At 33.6% G+C, this 20906-nt stretch overlaps 1 protein-coding gene across 2 annotated transcripts in view; it reads left to right on the top strand.

Moving 5' to 3' along the window:
- Positions 1-20906, top strand: part of LOC127730825 (transforming growth factor beta receptor type 3-like) — an 87105-nt gene that overhangs the window by 20108 nt on the left and 46091 nt on the right. For both annotated transcript variants that reach the window (XR_007995315.1, XM_052239424.1), the window contains exon 4: positions 1035-1138. Coding sequence is in view for 1 of the 2 variants with exons in the window: in XM_052239424.1 (XP_052095384.1) it covers positions 1035-1138 (104 nt within the window). In the remaining variant the exon portion in view is untranslated. The remainder of the gene's footprint in view (positions 1-1034; positions 1139-20906) is intronic.

Here is a 20906-nt window from a genome sequence, read left to right as displayed (position 1 = left end):
GATAAGGAGACATGGACTATGATTGTCAAGACATAAGTATACATACATATAAAATAAGGAGATGTGGACTATGTTTGTCAAGACACAAGTATACACGCATATAAAGATAAGGAGACATGGACTATGTTTGTCAAGACACAAGTATACATACATATAAAGATAAGGAGGGACTATGTTTGTCAAGACACAAGTATACACACATATAACATGTATACAAAAAGGAGATGTGGACTATGTTTGTCAAGACACAAGTATACACACATATAAAGATAAGGAGACACGGACTATGTTTGTCAAGACACAAGTATACATACAGACCAATGGACAAAGATGTGAATCATTACTGTTCATTGCACTGCCTTCAACCATACAAAACCCATACTGTATAGTCAGCTATAAAAGGTCCCTGTATGACAATATGTAAAACAATTGAAAAGAGAATACCAATGACCTGATGTATACATTTGTACTACAAAAGAGAATACCAATGACCTGATGTATACATTTGTACTACAAAAGAGAATACCAATGACCTGATGTATACATTTGTACTACAAAAGAGTATACAAACGGCCTGATGTATACATTTGTACTACAAAAGAGAATACCAACGACCTGATGTATACATTTGTACTACAAAAGAGAATACCAACGACCTGATGTATACAATGACCTGATGTATACATTTGTACTACAAAAAAGAATAACAACAAAATATGGCAGACAGCTACCAGCAACCACCACTGGATAACAGGTTCCTGGCTTGGAACAGGCACATAAAGAATGTTGCAGGGTTTACACATTTGATGAATATTGGCCCTCATAGATTCAGACTTGATACTGGCATATACTGTTGTGTTTCGATTAAATCTAGTTTCTTAATGGTTTCAATTTCAGGGTCACAGTATTCTAAAATCAGTTGAAATCAATGTATACTTTTTAACATTATATTGTTTTGTACTAATCAGCTTCTAAAGATAGATATCAGTGTTGGTATCAATGGACTCTTGTATAATTGATGATATTTTTTCCAGTTCTTTGGGAACCATTGATAATTGTGTTGAACTCCATTAACCCAGTAAAATGGAGAGTAAGAACAGAAATATTAGCTCCAGCCAGAAAGAAACACATATTTGTGGTAAGATTTTCTATAAGGCTAAATAATCAAATACCTGTTTCCAGAAAGTCTCAACAAAAACAAGAAAGTGTTCGGCTCAAAATGAAAATAAAAAATATGCTTGAATGCCTGAAAATATGGGTAGGTTTGGGGATTATTTTTATTCTTAAGGCTTTGTCATTTACATGTATCCCATATCCCATTTTATTCATAATCATATTTTCTGAGAACAAGTAGTTGAAACTGGAATCTGTTCATATGCTAGATATCAATTGGTGTAATATTTTTATGAGGAACAGATTTAGTCAAAATTTTAGTATTTATGGAGATCCTGAAATATTTCAGGATATCCTTCAATCATTGAGTACCTCCTGAAATATTTCAGGATGTCTTGATTAATTTTAAGACCTCCACAGTTCGATTTCCAATTACTGAGGGCCTGAAATGACGCAGGATATCCTGAAATTGAATTATGGAGGTCCTTAATGATTAAAGGATATCCTGAAATGGAATTATGGAGGTCCCGAAATATTTCGAGAGCTCCTTAAATACTATAATTTTGACTAAATCTGTGCCACATATATATTGATGTAAATTTATAAGCAACCAAGAAACAATATCATTTCTGTATGCAAAACTTGCATTTCAAAATTTGATTTAGTTGTTCATACATATTTTGAATATCTTGCATGCAGTTCTAAAATGTTGTAATATTTAGATACTGTAAATACTCTATATGTATAAATAACCTTATATTGTGACTTATTTTCATTATTTCTGTTACACTGAAAGCAAATAGTCGAGAATCTCAAGGATAATTCAATAAAAATGCTTTTAAAATTAAATTAAAATGTAGGAAATCAAACATATCAGAAGCCGTGAATAAATCAAGTTAGTGAAATGGTGAATTAAATCCATTAAATTACAGGAAAGATAAAATGAACATAATTCTTTAGATATTGTCCTTTAACATATTTACTTTATCTGTGAGCAAATCATTAAATAAAATGAACAAATTTAATATCTTTTTGAAAGAAATGGAAAATTTCTTAAATGGAAATGTATGAGTTTAAAGATACTTAAAAATCATAATTGATATTTAATTTCATCAACAATCCTGATGTGTCCTTCTATTAGTTGTGATGTTTTTATTTGAGGTTCCAGAACAAACTTCAACAAGCATGTAGATAATATTGTATATGTATAGAAGAGTCTTTATAAAACAATATATACATATATATGCAAATAGTGTACTAGTCTTTGAGTTGTCACATTGTCTGTAATTGCCTGGGAAAATGGATACTTTTGTGATTTTGTTGTTGTTGTTGAAAAAGAGCCTTTTGTGTTCAGTCACAGGTTTCAAAAGTAGTTTTAACATTAGAGGGAATGTCAAGAGCCTACATGTTTAAAGCTTTTCATCAAAGTCTTTTCTTCATTTAATGTAAAATTAATAGCAAAACTTATTTTATTTTTAATGTTTATTGCATTAAAGGGATTTTCACATACCATTTAATCAAATTTGTAAGAAAATTGTGCTGTTAAATGCTTTCTTTAAACACCCAAAATTGATAATTTTACGTTGTATATTCACCAATTTTTTTAATTTGTAGATAACATGGCTGTTGTCAATAAGATCTTTTGAAATTTATTGGTTTCATGTCTTATGTAAGTTATAAACACTTTTTCTATCTGCATCAAGCAGATGGGGACAAAAAGTTGGCAAGGAAGTTCCTTTGGTTAACAGTACAAAGTTATATTACTGTAGTTTTGATCAGTTGACATGATATAGTCTTTAATAACCAAACATAGGCTTCTTTGATTGGTTAAAACTTCAAAGATCTTTTTCTTGTAACTGCTTTACACAACTTGAACCCAGATATGACAGAAAGGTCAAAGTTTGTTTATGCTAACGTAGGGGGCATTAAGTGTTTATCTTGACTGTCCGTCCGTCTGTCCATCTCATTTTCGTTTCCGCACTCTGTCTTAAGTTTGCCTCTTGCAAATTTTATGAAACTCATTCACAATGTTAAGTACCACAACTTGCATACAAAGTACAAATTTGGGCATTGAGTCATTTATCGTTCTAGAGAAATGTTCCTTTATATCTTGGAAAATTGCAAATTTTTTCGTTTCCCCATTAACTTAAGTTTGCCTCATGAAAATTTTTTGAAACCCATACATAGTGCTAAGAACCAAAACTTGGAAACAGATCTTGAATTTGGGCAGTGATTCGCTAAGCACAATGCTCAGATATTTCGTTCCTGGACTCTTTAACAACAAGTTTAACATATTTAATGTTGAACTTGCCTGACGGCTATAAGACATTCACAGGATAAACTTGTAAAGCTAACAAATAGATTAGATGTAAAAGAACCAAAGCATTGTTCAAGGATTGAGAAATTCAATGGACACAACAGATTTTATCAGTAAACTTATTACATAAGAAATAAAAACAAAACAGAGAAAATATGAAAATAATACACAGCACAAAAATATCTAAAACTAGAACTCTGTAAAAACTAGAAGTGACATCAAATGCTCTCAAAAAGTATTTTCACATATTACAAGCAAGCTTGAGCAGGGCATTCGTGTCCTCAGACACATTCTTCATTTATTTAGCATGAAATTTGGTGGTAATTGACCAATCACTTAGATTGCATTGTCTTCTATGGGAAATAAGTAAACAAAATCTTCATGAGGAGGGGAAAAAGGTATGGCTGTAAAGTTTCTTGTGAGGTGTTGTTATTTTGATTCCAATGGTATGACAATAAGTTATTAAGTGAGTATTTTGTTTATTATACAGTGAATTCTTAGTGAGAGTCACTAAACCCAATAAAAACAAAATTGCTTCCGAACACTTTAATTTAAAACACTGAATCCGATATGGTCTGTCTGTTAGAGGAACCAGTTGTTGGTAGTCATGTGGTCTTGTTCTGCCTAATATTATAGTAATCTGTCATTTAGAGGAGTCAGTTGTTGGTGGTCATGTGGTCTTGTTCTGCCTAATATTATAGTAATCTGTCTTTTAGAGGAATCAGTTGTTGGTAGTCTTGTGGTCTTGTTCTGCGTAATATTATAGTAATCTGTCTTTTAGAGGGATCAGTTGTTGGTAGTCATGTGGTCTTGTTCTGCCTAATATTATAGTAATCTGTCATTTAGAGGAGTCAGTTGTTGGTAGTCATGTGGTCTTGTTCTGCCTAATATTATAGTAATCTGTGTGTTAGAGGAATCAGTTGTTGGTAGTCTTGTGGTCTTGTTCTGCCTAATATTATAGTAATCTGTCTTTTAGAGGAATCAGTTGTTGGTAGTCTTGTGGTCTTGTTCTGCCTAATATTATAGTAATCTGTCTGTTAGAGGAATCAGTTGTTGGTAGTCATGTGGTCTTGTTCTGCCTAATATTATAGTAATCTGTCTTTTAGAGGAGTCAGTTGTCGGTGGTCATGTGGTATTGTTCTGCCTAATATTATAGTAATCTGTCTGTTAGAGGAATCAGTTGTTGGTGGTCATGTGGTCTTGTTCTGCCTAATATTATAGTAATCTGTCATTTAGAGGAGTCAGTTGTTGGTAGTCATGTGGTCTTGTTCTGCCTAATATTATAGTAATCTGTCTTTTAGAGGAGTCAGTTGTTGGTAGTCATGTGGTCTTGTTCTGCCTAATATTATAGTAATCTGTCATTTAGAGGAGTCAGTTGTTGGTAGTCATGTGGTCTTGTTCTGTCTAATATTATAGTAATCTGTCTTTTAGAGGAGTCAGTTGTCGGTGGTCATGTGGTCTTGTTCTGCCTAATATTATAGTAATCTGTCATTTAGAGGAATCAGTTGTCGGTGGTCATGTGGTCTTGTTCTGCCTAATATTATAGTAATCTGTCATTTAGAGGAGTCAGTTGTCGGTGGTCATGTGGTCTTGTTCTGCCTAATATTACAGTAATCTGTCTTTTAGAGGAGTCAGTTGTTGGTAGTCATGTGGTCTTGTTCTGCCTAATATTACAGTAATCTGTCTTTTAGAGGAGTCAGTTGTCTGTGGTCAAGTGGTCTTGTTCTGCCTAATATTATAGTAATCTGTCATTTAGAGGAGTCAGTTGTCGGTAGTCATGTGGTCTTGTTCTGCCTAATATTATAGTAATCTGTCTTTTAGAGGAATCAGTTGTCGGTAGTCATGTGGTCTTGTTCTGCCTAATATTATAGTAATCTGTCTTTTAGAGGAATCAGTTGTTGGTAGTCATGTGGTCTTGTTCTGCCTAATATTAAAGTAATCTGTCATTTAGAGGAATCAGTTGTTGGTAGTCTTGTGGTCTTGTTCTGCCTAATATTATAGTAATCTGTCTTTTAAAGGAATCAGTTGTTGGTAGTCATGTGGTCTTGTTCTGCCTAATATTACAGTAATCTGTCTTTTAGAGGAGTCAGTTGTCGGTGGTCATGTGGTCTTGTTCTGCCTAATATTACAGTAATCTGTCTTTTAGAGGAGTCAGTTGTTGGTAGTCATGTGGTCTTTTTCTGCCTAATATTATAGTAATCTGTCTTTTAGAGGAATCAGTTGTCGGTAGTCATGTGGTCTTGTTCTGCCTAATATTATAGTAATCTGTCTTTTAGAGGAGTCAGTTGTCGGTGGTCATGTGGTCTTGTTCTGCCTAATATTATAGTAATCTGTCTTTTAGAGGAATCAGTTGTTGGTGGTCATGTGGTCTTGTTCTGCCTAATATTATAGTAATCTGTCATTTAGAGGAGTCAGTTGTTGGTAGTCATGTGGTCTTGTTCTGCCTAATATTATAGTAATCTGTCTTTTAGAGGAGTCAGTTGTCGGTGGTCATGTGGTCTTGTTCTGCCTAATATTATAGTAATCTGTCTGTTAGAGGAATCAGTTGTTGGTGGTAATCTGTCATTTAGAGGAATCAGTTGTTGGTAGTCATGTGGTCTTGTTCTGCCTAATATTATAGTAATCTGTCTTTTAGAGGAATCAGTTGTTGGTAGTCATGTGGTCTTGTTCTGCCTAATATTAAAGTAATCTGTCTTTTAGAGGAGTCAGTTGTCGGTGGTCATGTGGTCTTGTTCTGCCTAATATTATAGTAATCTGTCTGTTAGAGGAGTCAGTTGTCGGTGGTCATGTGGTCTTGTTCTGCCTAATATTATAGTAATCTGTCTTTTAGAGGAGTCAGTTGTCGGTAGTCATGTGGTCTTGTTCTGCCTAATATTATAGTAATCTGTCATTTAGAGGAGTCAGTTGTCGGTAGTCATGTGGTCTTGTTCTGCCTAATATTATAGTAATCTGTCTTTGAGAGGAATCAGTTGTTGGTAGTCATGTGGTATTGTTCTGCCTAATATTATAGTAATCTGTCTTTTAGAGGAATCAGTTGTTGGTAGTCATGTGGTCTTGTTCTGCCTAATATTATAGTAATCTGTCTTTTAGAGGAGTCAGTTGTCGGTGGTCATGTGGTCTTGTTCTGCCTAATATTATAGTAATCAGTCTTTTAGAGGAGTCAGTTGTCGGTAGTCTTGTGGTCTTGTTCTGCCTAATATTATAGTAATCTGTCTGTTAGAGGAATCAGTTGTTGGTAGTCATGTGGTCTTGTTCTGCCTAATATTATAGTAATCTGTCTTTTAGAGGAGTCAGTTGTTGGTAGTCATGTGGTTTTGTTCTGCCTAATATTATAGTAATCTGTCTTTTAGAGGAGTCAGTTGTTGGTAGTCATGTGGTCTTGTTCTGCCTAATATTATAGTAATCTGTCTTTTAGAGGAGTCAGTTGTTGGTAGTCATGTGGTCTTGTTCTGCCTTATATTATAGTAATCTGTCTTTTAGAGGAATCAGTTGTTGGTGGTCATGTGGTCTTGTTCTGCCTAATATTATAGTAATCTGTCTTTTAGAGGAGTCAGTTGTTGGTAGTCATGTGGTCTTGTTCTGCCTAATATTATAGTAATCTGTCTTTTAGAGGAGTCAGTTGTTGGTAGTCATGTGGTCTTGTTCTGCCTAATATTATAGTAATCTGTCTTTTAGAGGAGTCAGTTGTTGGTGGTCATGTGGTCTTGTTCTGTCTAATATTATAGTAATCTGTCTTTTAGAGGAGTCAGTTGTTGGTAGTCATGTGGTGTTGTTCTGCCTAATATTATAGTAATCTGTCTTTTAGAGGAGTCAGTTGTTGGTAGTCATGTGGTCTTGTTCTGCCTAATATTATAGTAATCTGTCTTTTAGAGGAGTCAGTTGTTGGTAGTCATGTGGTCTTGTTCTGCCTAATATTATAGTAATCTGTCTTTTAGAGGAGTCAGTTGTTGGTAGTCATGTGGTCTTGTTCTGCCTAATATTATAGTAATCTGTCTTTTAGAGGAATCAGTTGTCGGTGGTCATGTGGTCTTGTTCTGCCTAATATTATAGTAATCTGTCTTTTAGAGGAGTCAGTTGTCGGTATTATAGTAATCTGTCTTTTAGAGGAGTCAGTTGTTGGTAGTCATGTGGTCTTGTTCTGCCTTATATTATAGTAATCTGTCTTTTAGAGGAATCAGTTGTCGGTTGTCATGTGGTCTTGTTCTGCCTAATATTATAGTAATCTGTCATTTAGAGGAATCAGTTGTCGGTGGTCATGTGGTCTTGTTCTGCCTAATATTATAGTAATCTGTCTTTTAGAGGAGTCAGTTGTTGGTGGTCATGTGGTCTTGTTCTGCCTAATATTATAGTAATCTGTCTTTTAGAGGAATCAGTTGTCGGTGGTCATGTGGTCTTGTTCTGCCTAATATTATAGTAATCTGTCTTTTAGAGGAATCAGTTGTCGGTGGTCATGTGGTCTTGTTCTGCCTAATATTATAGTAATCTGTCTTTTAGAGGAATCAGTTGTTTGTAGTCTTGTGGTCTTGTTCTGCCTAATATTATAGTAATCTGTCTTTTAGAGGAGTCAGTTGTTGGTTGTCATGTGGTCTTGTTCTGCCTAATATTATAGTAATCTGTCTTTTAGAGGAATCAGTTGTCGGTGGTCATGTGGTCTTGTTCTGCCTAATATTATAGTAATCTGTCATTTAGAGGAATCAGTTGTCGGTGGTCATGTGGTCTTGTTCTGCCTAATATTATAGTAATCTGTCTTTTAGAGGAATCAGTTGTTGGTGGTCATGTGGTCTTGTTCTGCCTAATATTATAGTAATCTGTCTTTTAGAGGAATCAGTTGTCGGTGGTCATGTGGTCTTGTTCTGCCTAATATTATAGTAATCTGTCATTTAGAGGAGTCAGTTGTTGGTAGTCATGTGGTCTTGTTCTGCCTAATATTATAGTAATCTGTCTTTTAGAGGAATCAGTTGTCGGTGGTCATGTGGTCTTGTTCTGCCTAATATTATAGTAATCTGTCATTTAGAGGAGTCAGTTGTTGGTAGTCATGTGGTCTTGTTCTGCCTAATATTATAGTAATCTGTCTTTTAGAGGAATCAGTTGTTAGTAGTCTTGTGGTCTTGTTCTGCCTAATATTATAGTAATCTGTCATTTAGAGGAGTCAGTTGTTGGTAGTCATGTGGTCTTGTTCTGCCTAATATTATGGTAATTCCTGTTAACCTGCTTATATCGTATACTATTATTACTGTATTACTTGTAAAATATATTTTTTTTGGCACTGCTTAATAAGTTGTAATGATAAGAGTGACATTAAGACAATTGTTCTGTTTATAAAGAACCTCCCAAGTTTGTTCTTTGCCAAGAATGCTGAAAATTCAGGGATTTGTAAATGTGTCATGTAGCTATAGTAATGCAGTACTAATACATGTATAGGTACTATAACTTTAGGCTTGTCCAAATTCTGGTTGTTTTTATCAAAAGTAATGATCTTATAGTTATGTCAGGCACATCTTTTAATCATTTTATTGATGCATGATATAGTAAATGACTGTTAAATGCATAGGACATTTGAATATTTCTGAGTAGGATCTATCTAAATACCACCCCTAACAATCTTATAGCTATGTCAGGCACATCTTTTAATCATTTTATTGATGCATGATATAGTAAATGACTGTTAAATGCATAGGACATTTGAATATTTCTGAGTAGGATCTATCTAAATACCACCCTTAACAATCTAAAGGACCACAACATAAACTTTTTATGTGCTTCTTTAGATTGGACTTCAATATGATAAATGCTCTCCTTGATGATCACATAATGAAAGAAAAAAATCAGTGTTGGTTTGTAAAAAGTAGATAAAGTATGACATTGGCGTCGTCGTCCGAAGACACATTGGTTTTCGCACTCTAACTTTAGTTTAAGTGAATGGATCTCTATGAAATTTTACCATAAGGTTCAATACCACAAAAGGAAGGTTGGGATTGATTTTGGGGGTTATGGTACCAACAGTTAAGGAATAAGGGGCCAAAAATAAGCATTTTTGTAACTTCCAGACATAACTTGTGTGTTAGTGTATGGATCTCTCTGACATTGTACCACAAGGTTCCATATCACAAAGGGAATGCTGGGATTGATTTTGGGGATAATTGCCTCAAAATTTTAGGAATTTGGGGCCAAAAAAAGGGGCCAAAAACAAGCATTTTTCTAGTTTCATGACAATAACTTGTGTGTAAGTGTATGGATCTTTCTGAAATTGTACTACAAGGTTCCATATCACAAAGGGAAAGCTGGAATTGAGTTTGGGGGTAAATGCCCAAAACGTTTAGGAAAAAGGGGCCAAAAATAAGCATTTTTCTAGTTTCCAGACAATATCTTGTGTTCAAGTGTATGGGTCTCTCTGAAATTGTACTGCAACGTACCATACCACAAAGGGAAGGCTGGGATTGATTTTGGGGGTAATTCCCTCAAAATTTTAGGAATTAGGGGCAAAAAAGGGGCAAAAAACAAGCATTTTTCTAGTTTCAGGACAATAACTTAATAGTTAGTGTATGGATCTTTATGAAATTGTACTACAAGGTTCTATATCACAATGGGAAAGCTGGGTTTGAGTTTGGGGGTAATTGCCCTAAACGTTTAGGAATTTGGGGCCAAAAAGGGGCCTAAAAACAAGCATTTTTCTAGTTTCCAGACAAAAACTTGTGTTTCAAGTGTATGGATCTCTCTTAAATTGTACTGCAAGGTACCATACCACAAAGGGAAGGCTGGGATTGAGTTTGGGGGTGATGAATCACAAGGGTGTTCAAAACATTTGGGGGAGGGATTTTTTTTTCCTTTTTTTCCTTTTTAAATTGGTTATTTCTGATTTATATATATAAGCAAATAATAATGATATGGTTTGAATAGGTACATTAAAAAATTTTAAGTTCTTAGACCACATTCATCTGTGTCAGAAACCTATGCTGTGTCAAATATTTAATAACAATCCAAATTCAGTGCTGTATCAAGCTTGAATGTAGTGTCCATACTTGCCCCAACTGTTCAGGGTTCGACCTCTGTGGTCGTATCAAGCTGCGCCCAGCGGAGCATTTTATTGCTATTCAAAACATGAAAAGGGTAGATCTTCTTCCTTATGTAAGGGAAGTTTAAGCTTGATATTATGTATAGTTAGAGATGTGTATTAGTGAGCCCCAAGTTTTTTTTATCCTTTTCCTCCTGTAAGGGAAGTTTTAGTTGATATTATGTATAGTTAGAGATGTGTATTAGTGAGCCCCAATTTTTTTTTTTATCCTTTTCCTCCTGTAAGGAAAGTCTTAGTTTGATATTATGTATAGTTAGAGATGTGTATTAGTGAGCCCCAAGTTTTTTTTTATCCTTTTCCTCCAGTAAGGGAAGTTTAAGTTTGACATCATTTATAGTTAGAGATGTGTATTAGTGAGCCCCACGTTTTTTTTATCCTTTTCCTCCTGTAAGGGAAGTTTAAGTTTGATATTATGTAAAGTTAGATATGTGTATTAGTGAGCCCCAAGATTTTTATGCCCCTGCCGTAGTGGTACCCTTGTCCATCTGTACGTCCGTACGTCCCAAAGTTGGTTTCTGTTCTCTAACTTTAGTTTGTCTCAACCAAATGTTATGAAACTTATACACAATGCTTATTACCACAATATACAGATCAAGTTTGAATTTTGGTGCCGTCACTTTTACTGTTCTAGAGTTATGCCCTTTACAAATGGAAAAATTGTTTAATTTTTTTTTTTTTTTTCTAAATATCAAGTCATTTTTAAAATTGGAGTTATCTTCCTTTGTCCATGCTTATAGTTGATTCAACTACAATCAATGCTTTATACAATGCAATGTTTAATTTTGCCTTCACCTGATAAATTAAAGCAATTTTTACCCTTTATTTCTAAAAATATTTTGAAGTCTTCTTTGAAAATTGGAGTTATCTTTCTTTGTGCATAATGGTAGTTGAATCAACTACAACCAATGCTTTATACAATGCAATATTCAATTTTACTTCCTACTGATAAATTAAAACAATCTTTACCATTCAGTGCTTACAAGCACTTTGATTACCGTTCTAGGGTTATGCCCCTTTACAAATGAAAAAAAATGCTGAATTTTTCATTTCCGTTCTCTAACTTGAGTTTGTCTTAACTAAATATAATTTCTAAAAATATCAATGTCATTATTCAAGTAATTTTTAAAATTGGAGTTATCTTCCTTTGTCCATGATTATAGTTGAATCAACTACAATCAATGCTTTATACAATGCAATGTTTAATTTTGCCCTCCACTGATAAAACACAGATCAAGTTGAATTTGGGTAGAGTCACTTTAACCATTATTGAGTTATGCCCCTTTATAAATCGAAAGATTGCAAAATTTTTAGTTTCCATTCTGTAACTTAAGTTTGCCCCAACCAAACATTATGAAACCTATACACAATATTCATAACCTCAAAACTAAGATAATGTACAATTTTTTTGTTTCCGTTCTCTAACTTTAGTTTGTCTCAACCAAATGTTATAAAACTTATACACAACCGTTCTAGAGTTATGCCTGTTTACAAATAGAAAAATTGCTGAATTTTTAGTTTCTGTTCTCTACTTTAGTTAGCCTCAACCAAATGTTATGAGACTTACACACAATGCTTATTACCACAAAACTCAGATCAAGTTCAAATTTGGGTAGCGACACTTTTACCGTTCTTCAGTTATGTCCCTTTATAACTATATGATATGCAAGTGGGGGCATCATCTGTGTCCACATGTGGACACTATTCACATTTATTTTTATCGTTTTCCTCCTGTAAGGGAAGTCTTAGTTTGATATTATGTATAGTTAAAGGTGCGTATTAGTGAGCCCCAAGTTTTTTTATCACTTCCTTCTGTAAGGGAAGTTTGATAAGAACAATTAACAAGTGAATAACCCAGCCACCTTGACCATCAGGAGTGAGTAGTTTCCCTCTGATGAAAGTGATCTGGAAAAAGTTCATTTTTCTATTTTAAAAAAGAAGAAAACTTTAATAAAAATAGAATAAAAAAGAGGGTTCCATGTGCTCATTTTTGGACAGGCACAAAGAGAATGTGGAACCTTTAAGCTGCTCAGTATGTGTATATTGTGGCATTTTAATGCACTGGATTATGAATGAGCAGTTGTCATGTTTTTAAAAACCAACTTATATTTTATAGAATTAAATTATGATCATATTGCATGCTTTGTTACCATTAAGTATTAAAATTGATTTGAATTAATTCGGCACAGGAAGTTTTACATCTGTCTATATACCACCCTGTAGGATATGTATCCTCCTGTTATAGAGAGGTGATACTTTTTTTGCTAAACGACCTCTTCAAGTTTTGACTTTAGTGGATTTTATCCTTCCAACTCTTCAGTTGTTTATGTTCTGTTGTTAAAAGCCCTGCATTATGTGTGAAAATGATATTTATGGTTGTTAAACAATTAAACAGTTCACAGAATGGTAGACATAGTTTTTTTGTAATTAAGCCAACACGACCTAACAACAACCTATCGCCTTGACAAACAAATTAATGTGTTTTTTCTCTCTCTTATTTAAGTGTTTGCTTCTGGCTATATGGATATATTAGGTGTTACATGTATTTTACAGAGAATAACAAAAATAAGAAAAATGATGCAAGTGTTAGTTTTCACCTTTGAATCGTTTCATATTTTGTCATGCCAAAGCTTTTTTTGCGGTTGTATATTGGTATCGCGTCGTCGTCTGAAGACATTTGGTTTCCAGACAATAACTTTAGTATATGTAAATAGAAATCTATGAAAATTAAACACAAGGTTTATAACCACAAAAGGAAGGTTGAGATTGATTTTTGGGGGTTATGGTCCTAACAGTTTAGGAATTAGGGGCCAAAAAGGGGCCGAAATAAGCATTTTTCTAGTTTCAGGGCAATAACTTGTGGAAAGGTGTATGGATCTCTCTGAAATGAGACCACAAGTTTCCATACCACAAAGGGATGGTTAGGATTGGCTTTGGGGGGGTTATGGCTCAAACCGTTTAGGAATAAGGGGCAAAAAAGGGGGAAAACAAGGGTTTCCTGGTTAATGGACAAAAGTACAATGTTATGTTTGGATTACCTCCCTTACACTGCTTTTAAATTTTGTATAAAGAAATGTTGTATTGTCTTGAGGTGATTAGCTGTCAATTTATTTTTAGAAATTACTTTTAAACATGCTGATTAAGGAATATTAATTTTAGCCATGATTATGTATGTCATTTTCTGTTTTAAGACTTTTATGATGTACTTAAATGGGTTATTATGGTTGCAAACTCCATTGGAAATTTGAATTGAGATTATGACCATATCTTGAGGGAAAGATTTTTTTTTTTTTGGGGGGGGGGGGGGGGGGGGTTAAAAAAAATTGTGGGGGAGGGGGTCAATTTGCAACAGCATAGTGTATTGCACAAAAGCAAAAATTTTAAGATAAATTCTAATCATATAACCAATTCTAACCAAACGCGAATATTGTGTCCATTTTTGCCCCAACTGTTCAGGGTTGGACTTCTGCGGTCTTATCCAGCTGTGCTCGGCAAAGCAATTTATCATAGCTTACTATACAATATGGGTTTTGCTCATTGTTGAAGACTGTACAGTGCCTTAAAGTTGTTCACATTCTCGTTGGTTGCTTTCTGGTAGATTTTTATGGTTGCCTAACTCATAACACATCTTTCCTTATTTTTAGTAACTGTCCGTATTACTATGGGAATAAATAAATTTCATGAAAACTGTTTTCTCCTGTTTTGTCAGCCCTCTTAGCAAAGATTTAGCTGGTATTTGAATTAAAGTTATATGATATAAATTGTAAGAATCGAATCTTCCTTGATTACTGATTTAATCAGCCTTAATAGTTAAGCAACTTTCTATGAAAACAGTACACATTAAGTTGTAAAATATGATGGTCTTGATAAAGTAATTGACCTTGGTAACTTTCAGTGTGGCTCCTTTGTGTCTTTGTAAGCTATGTTGCAGGCCAATCCCATCATATTATTTATAAAGGGTACTTTACTACAAATGCCCTCAGAAAATATTTGAAGTAGTTCAAGTGCAAAGATTTCATTCCACTCAATTAAAGATGGGACATCAAAATAGAGGTTTTGCAGTGCATCTGCTCAAAGGAAATAATTACCTATAGGACCAATGTTTACAGGAATTAAATTGAAGGGTGTTACATTGAAAGAAAAAAATACACTGTCAAAAGTTTTATTGTTATATTTGTCAAAAATTAAAGTAGACCTGATAATTGTAAAAGGATACCTATTGCCTTAACTCTTAAATTACAAGAACTATTATGATGCTTTACCTTTAATTAAATGTATTTATAAAAGAATCAAACATACAAACAAAATTTAATAATGGATAAAAAATTGTGAAGTTAAGAGAAAACTTGAGCGCTTATAGATGATTGATAGACTAAGCAATTTGAAAAGGGAGATAATTACAGTAGAAACAATCTGTCAAGTGGGATGATTACGGAAAACGACCACCCTGGATGTTCTTTGATAATGTTCAGAATGTCTGCATTTGAAACTTTTGCTACTTAAAAGATGTTATTATCTGCAAAACATGAGAGATATCAAACTATTAAAGCCTTGCCATTCATTTAGTGGAAAGTTTATGTGAATTAAACCAAGTGCCAAAATGAGTAAAAATATGAAGCTTTTAGCATAGGGTGAAGTCAAGTTCTGGTCATGTCATGTTGGTAAGAAAAATGAAACAAAATCATAATCAGGTCATCTTAGATGCAAATAATGACTAGTTAATACATGTACTATACAGTTGAGTGCAGACAATGACACAGTCATTGATTAATTTATTGGTATTGTAAAGCTTATACTGTAAAATGGTTTATTTTTGGAGAGGTTATATTTTAATGTAATAACCTGTAAGCAAGGTTTTATTTTCATGTTTTCCTTGTCCGGCATTCTGATTTACCTTAAAGATCAAATAAACGTGAAGGAATATTATCCCGAATTTATTGAAATTGTAAAATAAGAGAAAATAAATCATTTGCAAAATATTTCCAATTTGACAGTATTTATGAAAATGAGAAATTTAGGAAAATTATGTGCCATTAAGACAGTCACACTTCAATGAACAATAGATTTTTTTACCTATTTTGTTGAGAAAAAGTTTGTCAAATTTTTGTATGCAAACATGTTTATAGTCTTGTTTTGTTTTTTTCTGGACATAGCCATAATGGATGATAAATGTCAAAGGAAAAAAAAAAAACATTTGTTATTAAATATACACAAACTTCCTCCAGGCATCTTATAGATACATATTTATTTGAGTTTATAGCAGGAATGTCATGAATTATGAACTATTACTTTTGTACCATTAACCACAAAAATTTATACCCATTGTATATTGCATTAAAAAAGGTTTTAGAATGGCACAAATTTAACTATGGTTTCCTATTGTTTGTTAAATGGTTTTCTTTTCATTCGAAAGGTTTTTTTTGTGACATTTCCTCTTATTATTAGTCCCCTACCGACAAAGCCAAAGGGGACTTAAGGTTTACATGCTGCAGCGGATGGTATGTAGTTTTAACATGACCAGTTACAGATCAAGTTTTAATTTTGTTTTGGCCTGATGATTTTGAGCAGAGTTATGGTCCTTGGACTTAGAAAATTCATTCAGGTAATCAGTTTTCCGCACTTTTTACTGTCATGCTTGAAGAAGTCAGAGGATCATAACTCTGCAAAAATATCCTCTGAACCTAACAAAATTCGAAATTGATCTGTAACTTGTAAACTATATTTCAAATATCAAATTAATAGTGTGCACTCGACTCCAATCTTAATTGACTAGGATTGTCAGTTTTCCTATCGAAGGTCAGTGGTTTTCTCCGGGCACTCCAGCTTCCTCCACCAATAAAAACTGGCCGCCACAAAATAGCCCAAAAGCGGTGCATAAAAGTGGCGTTAAAACACCAAAAATCAAAATCAAATCAAATTAATAATGTTACCCTTGTCTGTCAGTCTGTACGTACGTACGTCCCAAAATTGGTTTGCGTTCTCTAACTTTAGTTTGCCTCAACCAAATGTTATGAATCTTATTACACAATGTTTATTACCACAAAACAAAGATGAAGTTTGAAGTTGGGTGGCGTCACTTCTACAACTCTGGAGTTATGCCCCTTTATATATGGAAAATTGCTGAATATTTCGTTTCTGTTCTCTAACTTTTTTTGCCCCATTCAAATGTTATGAACCTGTACACAATGCTTTTTACCACAAAACAAAGATCAAGTTTGGGTGCATCAATTCTACCGTTCTGGAGTTATGCCCTTTATATATGAAAAAATTGCTGAATTTTTCATTTCCGTTCACAAAACTCTAGTTTGCCCCAATCAAATGTTATGAACTTATACACAATGCTTTTTACCACAAAACTCAGATAAATTTGTGTGGTGTCACTTTTCCCGTTCTCGAGTTATGCCTCTTTATAACATTATATGCAAGCGAGGGCATGATCTGTGTCCCATGGACACATTCTCCATTTATTTTTATGCCTCCGCTGTAGCGGATGGGGCATTTAGTTTTACCCTTCTCCGTACGTCCGAAAATTGGTTTCCATTCTCTAACTTAGTTTGCCTCAACCAAATTTTATGAAACTTATACACAATGCTTATTACCACAAAACACAGATCAAGTTTAGAAATTTGGTTGCGTCACTTTTACCATTCTAGAGTTATGACCCTTTACAAATGGAAAAATTGCTAAATTTTTGGTTTCCGTCTCAAACTTTAGTTTGCCTCAACCAAATGTTATGAAACTTATACACAATGCTTATTACCTCAAAACGCAGATCAAGTTATGAAGTTATGCCCCTTTATAAACATAAAAATTGCTGAATTTTTCATTTCTGTTCTCTTACTTTAGTTTGCCTCAACCAAATGTTATGAAACTTATACACCATGCTTATTACTACAAAACTCAGATCAAGGTCGAAATTTGGTTGCATCACTTTTACTGTTCTTGAGTTAGGTCCCTCTTTAGATATTTTATGCAAGCGGGGGCATCATCTGTGTCCCATGGACACATTTCCCATTTATTTAATGAAATAATGAATAAATTTGTGATTGAATCTACTTATATCACTTTTTATGCCCCCGATGTAGCGGAGGGGACATTAAGTTTTACCCTTGTCCTTCTGCATGTCCATCCATCTGAACGTCCCGAAATTGGTTTCCGTTCTCTTACTTAAGTTTGCCTCAACCAAATGTTATGAAACTTATACACAATGCTTATTACCACAAAACACAGATCAAGTTTGAATTTTGGTCGAATCACTTCTACCGTTCTAGAGTTACACCCCTTTACAAATGGAAAAATTGCTGAAGTTTTCATTTCCAATTTCTTACTTAAGTTTGCCTCAACCAAATGTTATGAATCTTATACAATTTGATTGTTACCACAAAATACAGATCAAGTTTGAATTTTGGTGGCATCACTTTTACCTTTCTAGAGTTATACTCCTTTACAAATGGAAAAATTGCTGAATTTTTTCGTTTCCGTTCTCTAACTTAAGTTTGCCTCAACCAAATGTTATGAAACTTATACACAATATTTATTACCACAAAACACAGATACAGATCAAGTTTGAATTTAGGTGGCGTCGTCTTAACCGTTCTAGAGTTATGATCCTTTATAAATGGAAAAATTGCAAAATCTTTAGTGTCCGTTCTCTAACTTAAGTTTGCCTCAACCAAATGTTATGAAATTTATACACAATGCTTATTACCACAAAACACAAATCAAGTATGAATTTTGGTGGCGTCACTTTAACTGTTCTAGAGTTATGCCCCTTTATAAATGGAAAAATTGCAAAATTTTTATTTTCTTCTAAATATCAAGAAATTTTTTTGTATTAAAATTGGAGTTATCTTCCTTTGTCCATGATTAAAGTTGAATCAACTACAATCAATGCTTTATACAATGCAATGTTTAATTTTGACTTCCACTGATAAAACACAGATCAAGTTGAATTTGGGTAGTGTCACTTTAACCATTATTGAGTTATGCCCCTTTATAAATCGAAAGATTGCAAAATTTTTAGTTTCCATTCTGTAACTTAAGTTTGCCCCAACCAAACATTATGAAACCTAAGATCAAGTACAAATTTTTTGTTTCCGTTTTCTGACTTTAGTTTGCCTCAACCAAATGTTATTAAACTTATACACAATGCTTATTACTACATAATACAGATTAAGTACGAAATTTGGTGGCGACACTTTTACAATTCTTGAGTTATGTCCCTTTATAAACATAAAAATTGATGAATTTTTCGTTTCTGTTCGCTAACTTTAGTTTGTCTCAACCAAATGTTATATAACTTATACACAACCGTTCTAGAGTTATGCATGTTTACAAATATAAAAATTGCTGAATTTTTAGTTTCTGTTCTCTACTTAAGTTAGCCTCAACCAAATGTTATAAAACTTATTCACAACTGTTCTAGAGTTATGCGTGTTTACAAATAGAAAAAATGCTGAATTTTTAGTTTCTGTTCTCTACTTAAGTTAGCCTCAACCAAATGTTATAAAACTTATTCACAACTGTTCTAGAGTTATGCGTGTTTACAAATAGAAAAATTGCTGAATTTTTAGTTTCTGTTCTCTACTTAAGTTAGCCTCAACCAAATGTTATGAGCCTTACACACAATGCTTATTACCACAAAACTCAGATCAAGTTCAAATTTTTTAAACCTTACTTGGGTGTATGGTCACATAGGATGAGAGGAAGATCCTGATTAATTTAAAGGTCACTATGTCTAAGGTCAAGGTCAAGGTTACAAAAAAATGCTAGATTCATTATTGCGATTTCAGGAAAAGGTGTATACAGATATATGCATAACATATCAAAATGAAAGTTCTTATTATTGCGATGCTCACCCAGTCGCATTATTCACATTAATAAAAACCTTGCAATAATTTCTGAATTTACAGTAGGTCAAATTATCACTTTAAATTACATTGAGTATTTAACTATTTTTGGTCTTTTTTTAGAATCATTAGAGGTCGGTCATTTAAAAACGTATCAACCGTATCATATACATTGACGTATACGCATCTGCAGATATACCAACAAGTATTATGTGATCCCGAGCTTAAGACTATTATAAGTTTTCCCTCTGTCCCTCTGGTATCTTTCGCCCCTCTTTCCAACAATTAAGTCAGCTACACAATTAAATACTAGCATTGGAAATTAATCAGTTGCCCATCTGCATTATTAAAAGTATATACAATTAAAGCTCGGGATAACATAATGTTTATTGGTAAATCTGCAGATGCGTATACGTCAACGTATATGATACGGTTGATACGTCTTTAAATGACCGACCTCTATTATTAGATAAACATGTTAGTCTGACAAAGCTAACCTGTCTTGGCCTCATGTTAATGGTTCAATGATATATATGTTGGTTAAAAGATCATTAGAGTTTATGTTATGTCCTTGTTTGTATTTATATATTCTATTTTCATCTATAGGTCAGTCCATTATTACTATAAGTAATTGATTAACTAGAGTTGGTGTATGAAATCATTATAAGGTGTTCAGGCTGTATAAGGCCAACTAAAATTAATTAGTAGATTTTCATCCAAATTTTTGAAAAAAATGGGGCGGGTGGGAGGATTTTATTTTTTAATTTTTATTTCCTCCGAAACCCTTTTGTGACGTGTTCTTCATATGCCAGTCTGATTAAAACCAGCCCCCACTTTCCATTTGCCTTTGTAGATATTGGGGGCTGGTTTCAATCAGACTGTTCATATGCAAGGGTAATATTAAGCTTATATCATGTATATATAAGGAATTCTACATAATTTTTCAAATTCTTAATAAAGATTTCGGATTGGCAACCACTGTTCTACATGTGATTTCCACTTTAGAAACCAATTTTTAGTAAATAGCAAAAAGGTGGAGAAATGTTCTCTTTTAGACTACCTACATCAAATTTATTTTGCTTTTTAAGTAGTACTTTGTAGTGCCCATTACAAGTATTATGAGTACAGAGTGAAATAAAAACTAAAACTATGTTGCAAATACTATGGTTTATGCTTTTAAGGTTCATGTGGACCCTTTGGCTACAATGGCTGCATTCACCTCAAAATTTACTCTGAGTACAGATAACCCTGTGTATCTGGAAAAGTTTTAAGACTTAGCATTACATTGGCCGACTTCTTTGTACTCAATATATGGTCTTAGATCGCACAAGTTCGTGCTTGTGTCAATTTCTTTGTCCCAGTCATGTTTTTTATTGCAGCAATGTGTTCCACGATTCTTGTGCTTTGGATATCATTCACATTCCAAATTTCCTGACACAAAGTCATTGTATAAATAAAAAAATCCACAGGTTTCTAATCACTGACCGCGATTTGCGTTCTTGGACACCGCCTGTCACTCGTAACCCGAATATTTCATGCCCTTCTCGTTAGCAATCTC

This window comes from Mytilus californianus, unplaced genomic scaffold (assembly GCF_021869535.1).
Source record: "Mytilus californianus isolate M0D057914Y unplaced genomic scaffold, xbMytCali1.0.p SCAF_2, whole genome shotgun sequence".
Lineage (NCBI taxonomy): Eukaryota > Metazoa > Mollusca > Bivalvia > Mytilida > Mytilidae > Mytilus > Mytilus californianus.
Note: the sequence above shows the minus strand (reverse complement) of the source record. Positions and strands in the feature narration are given on the sequence as shown.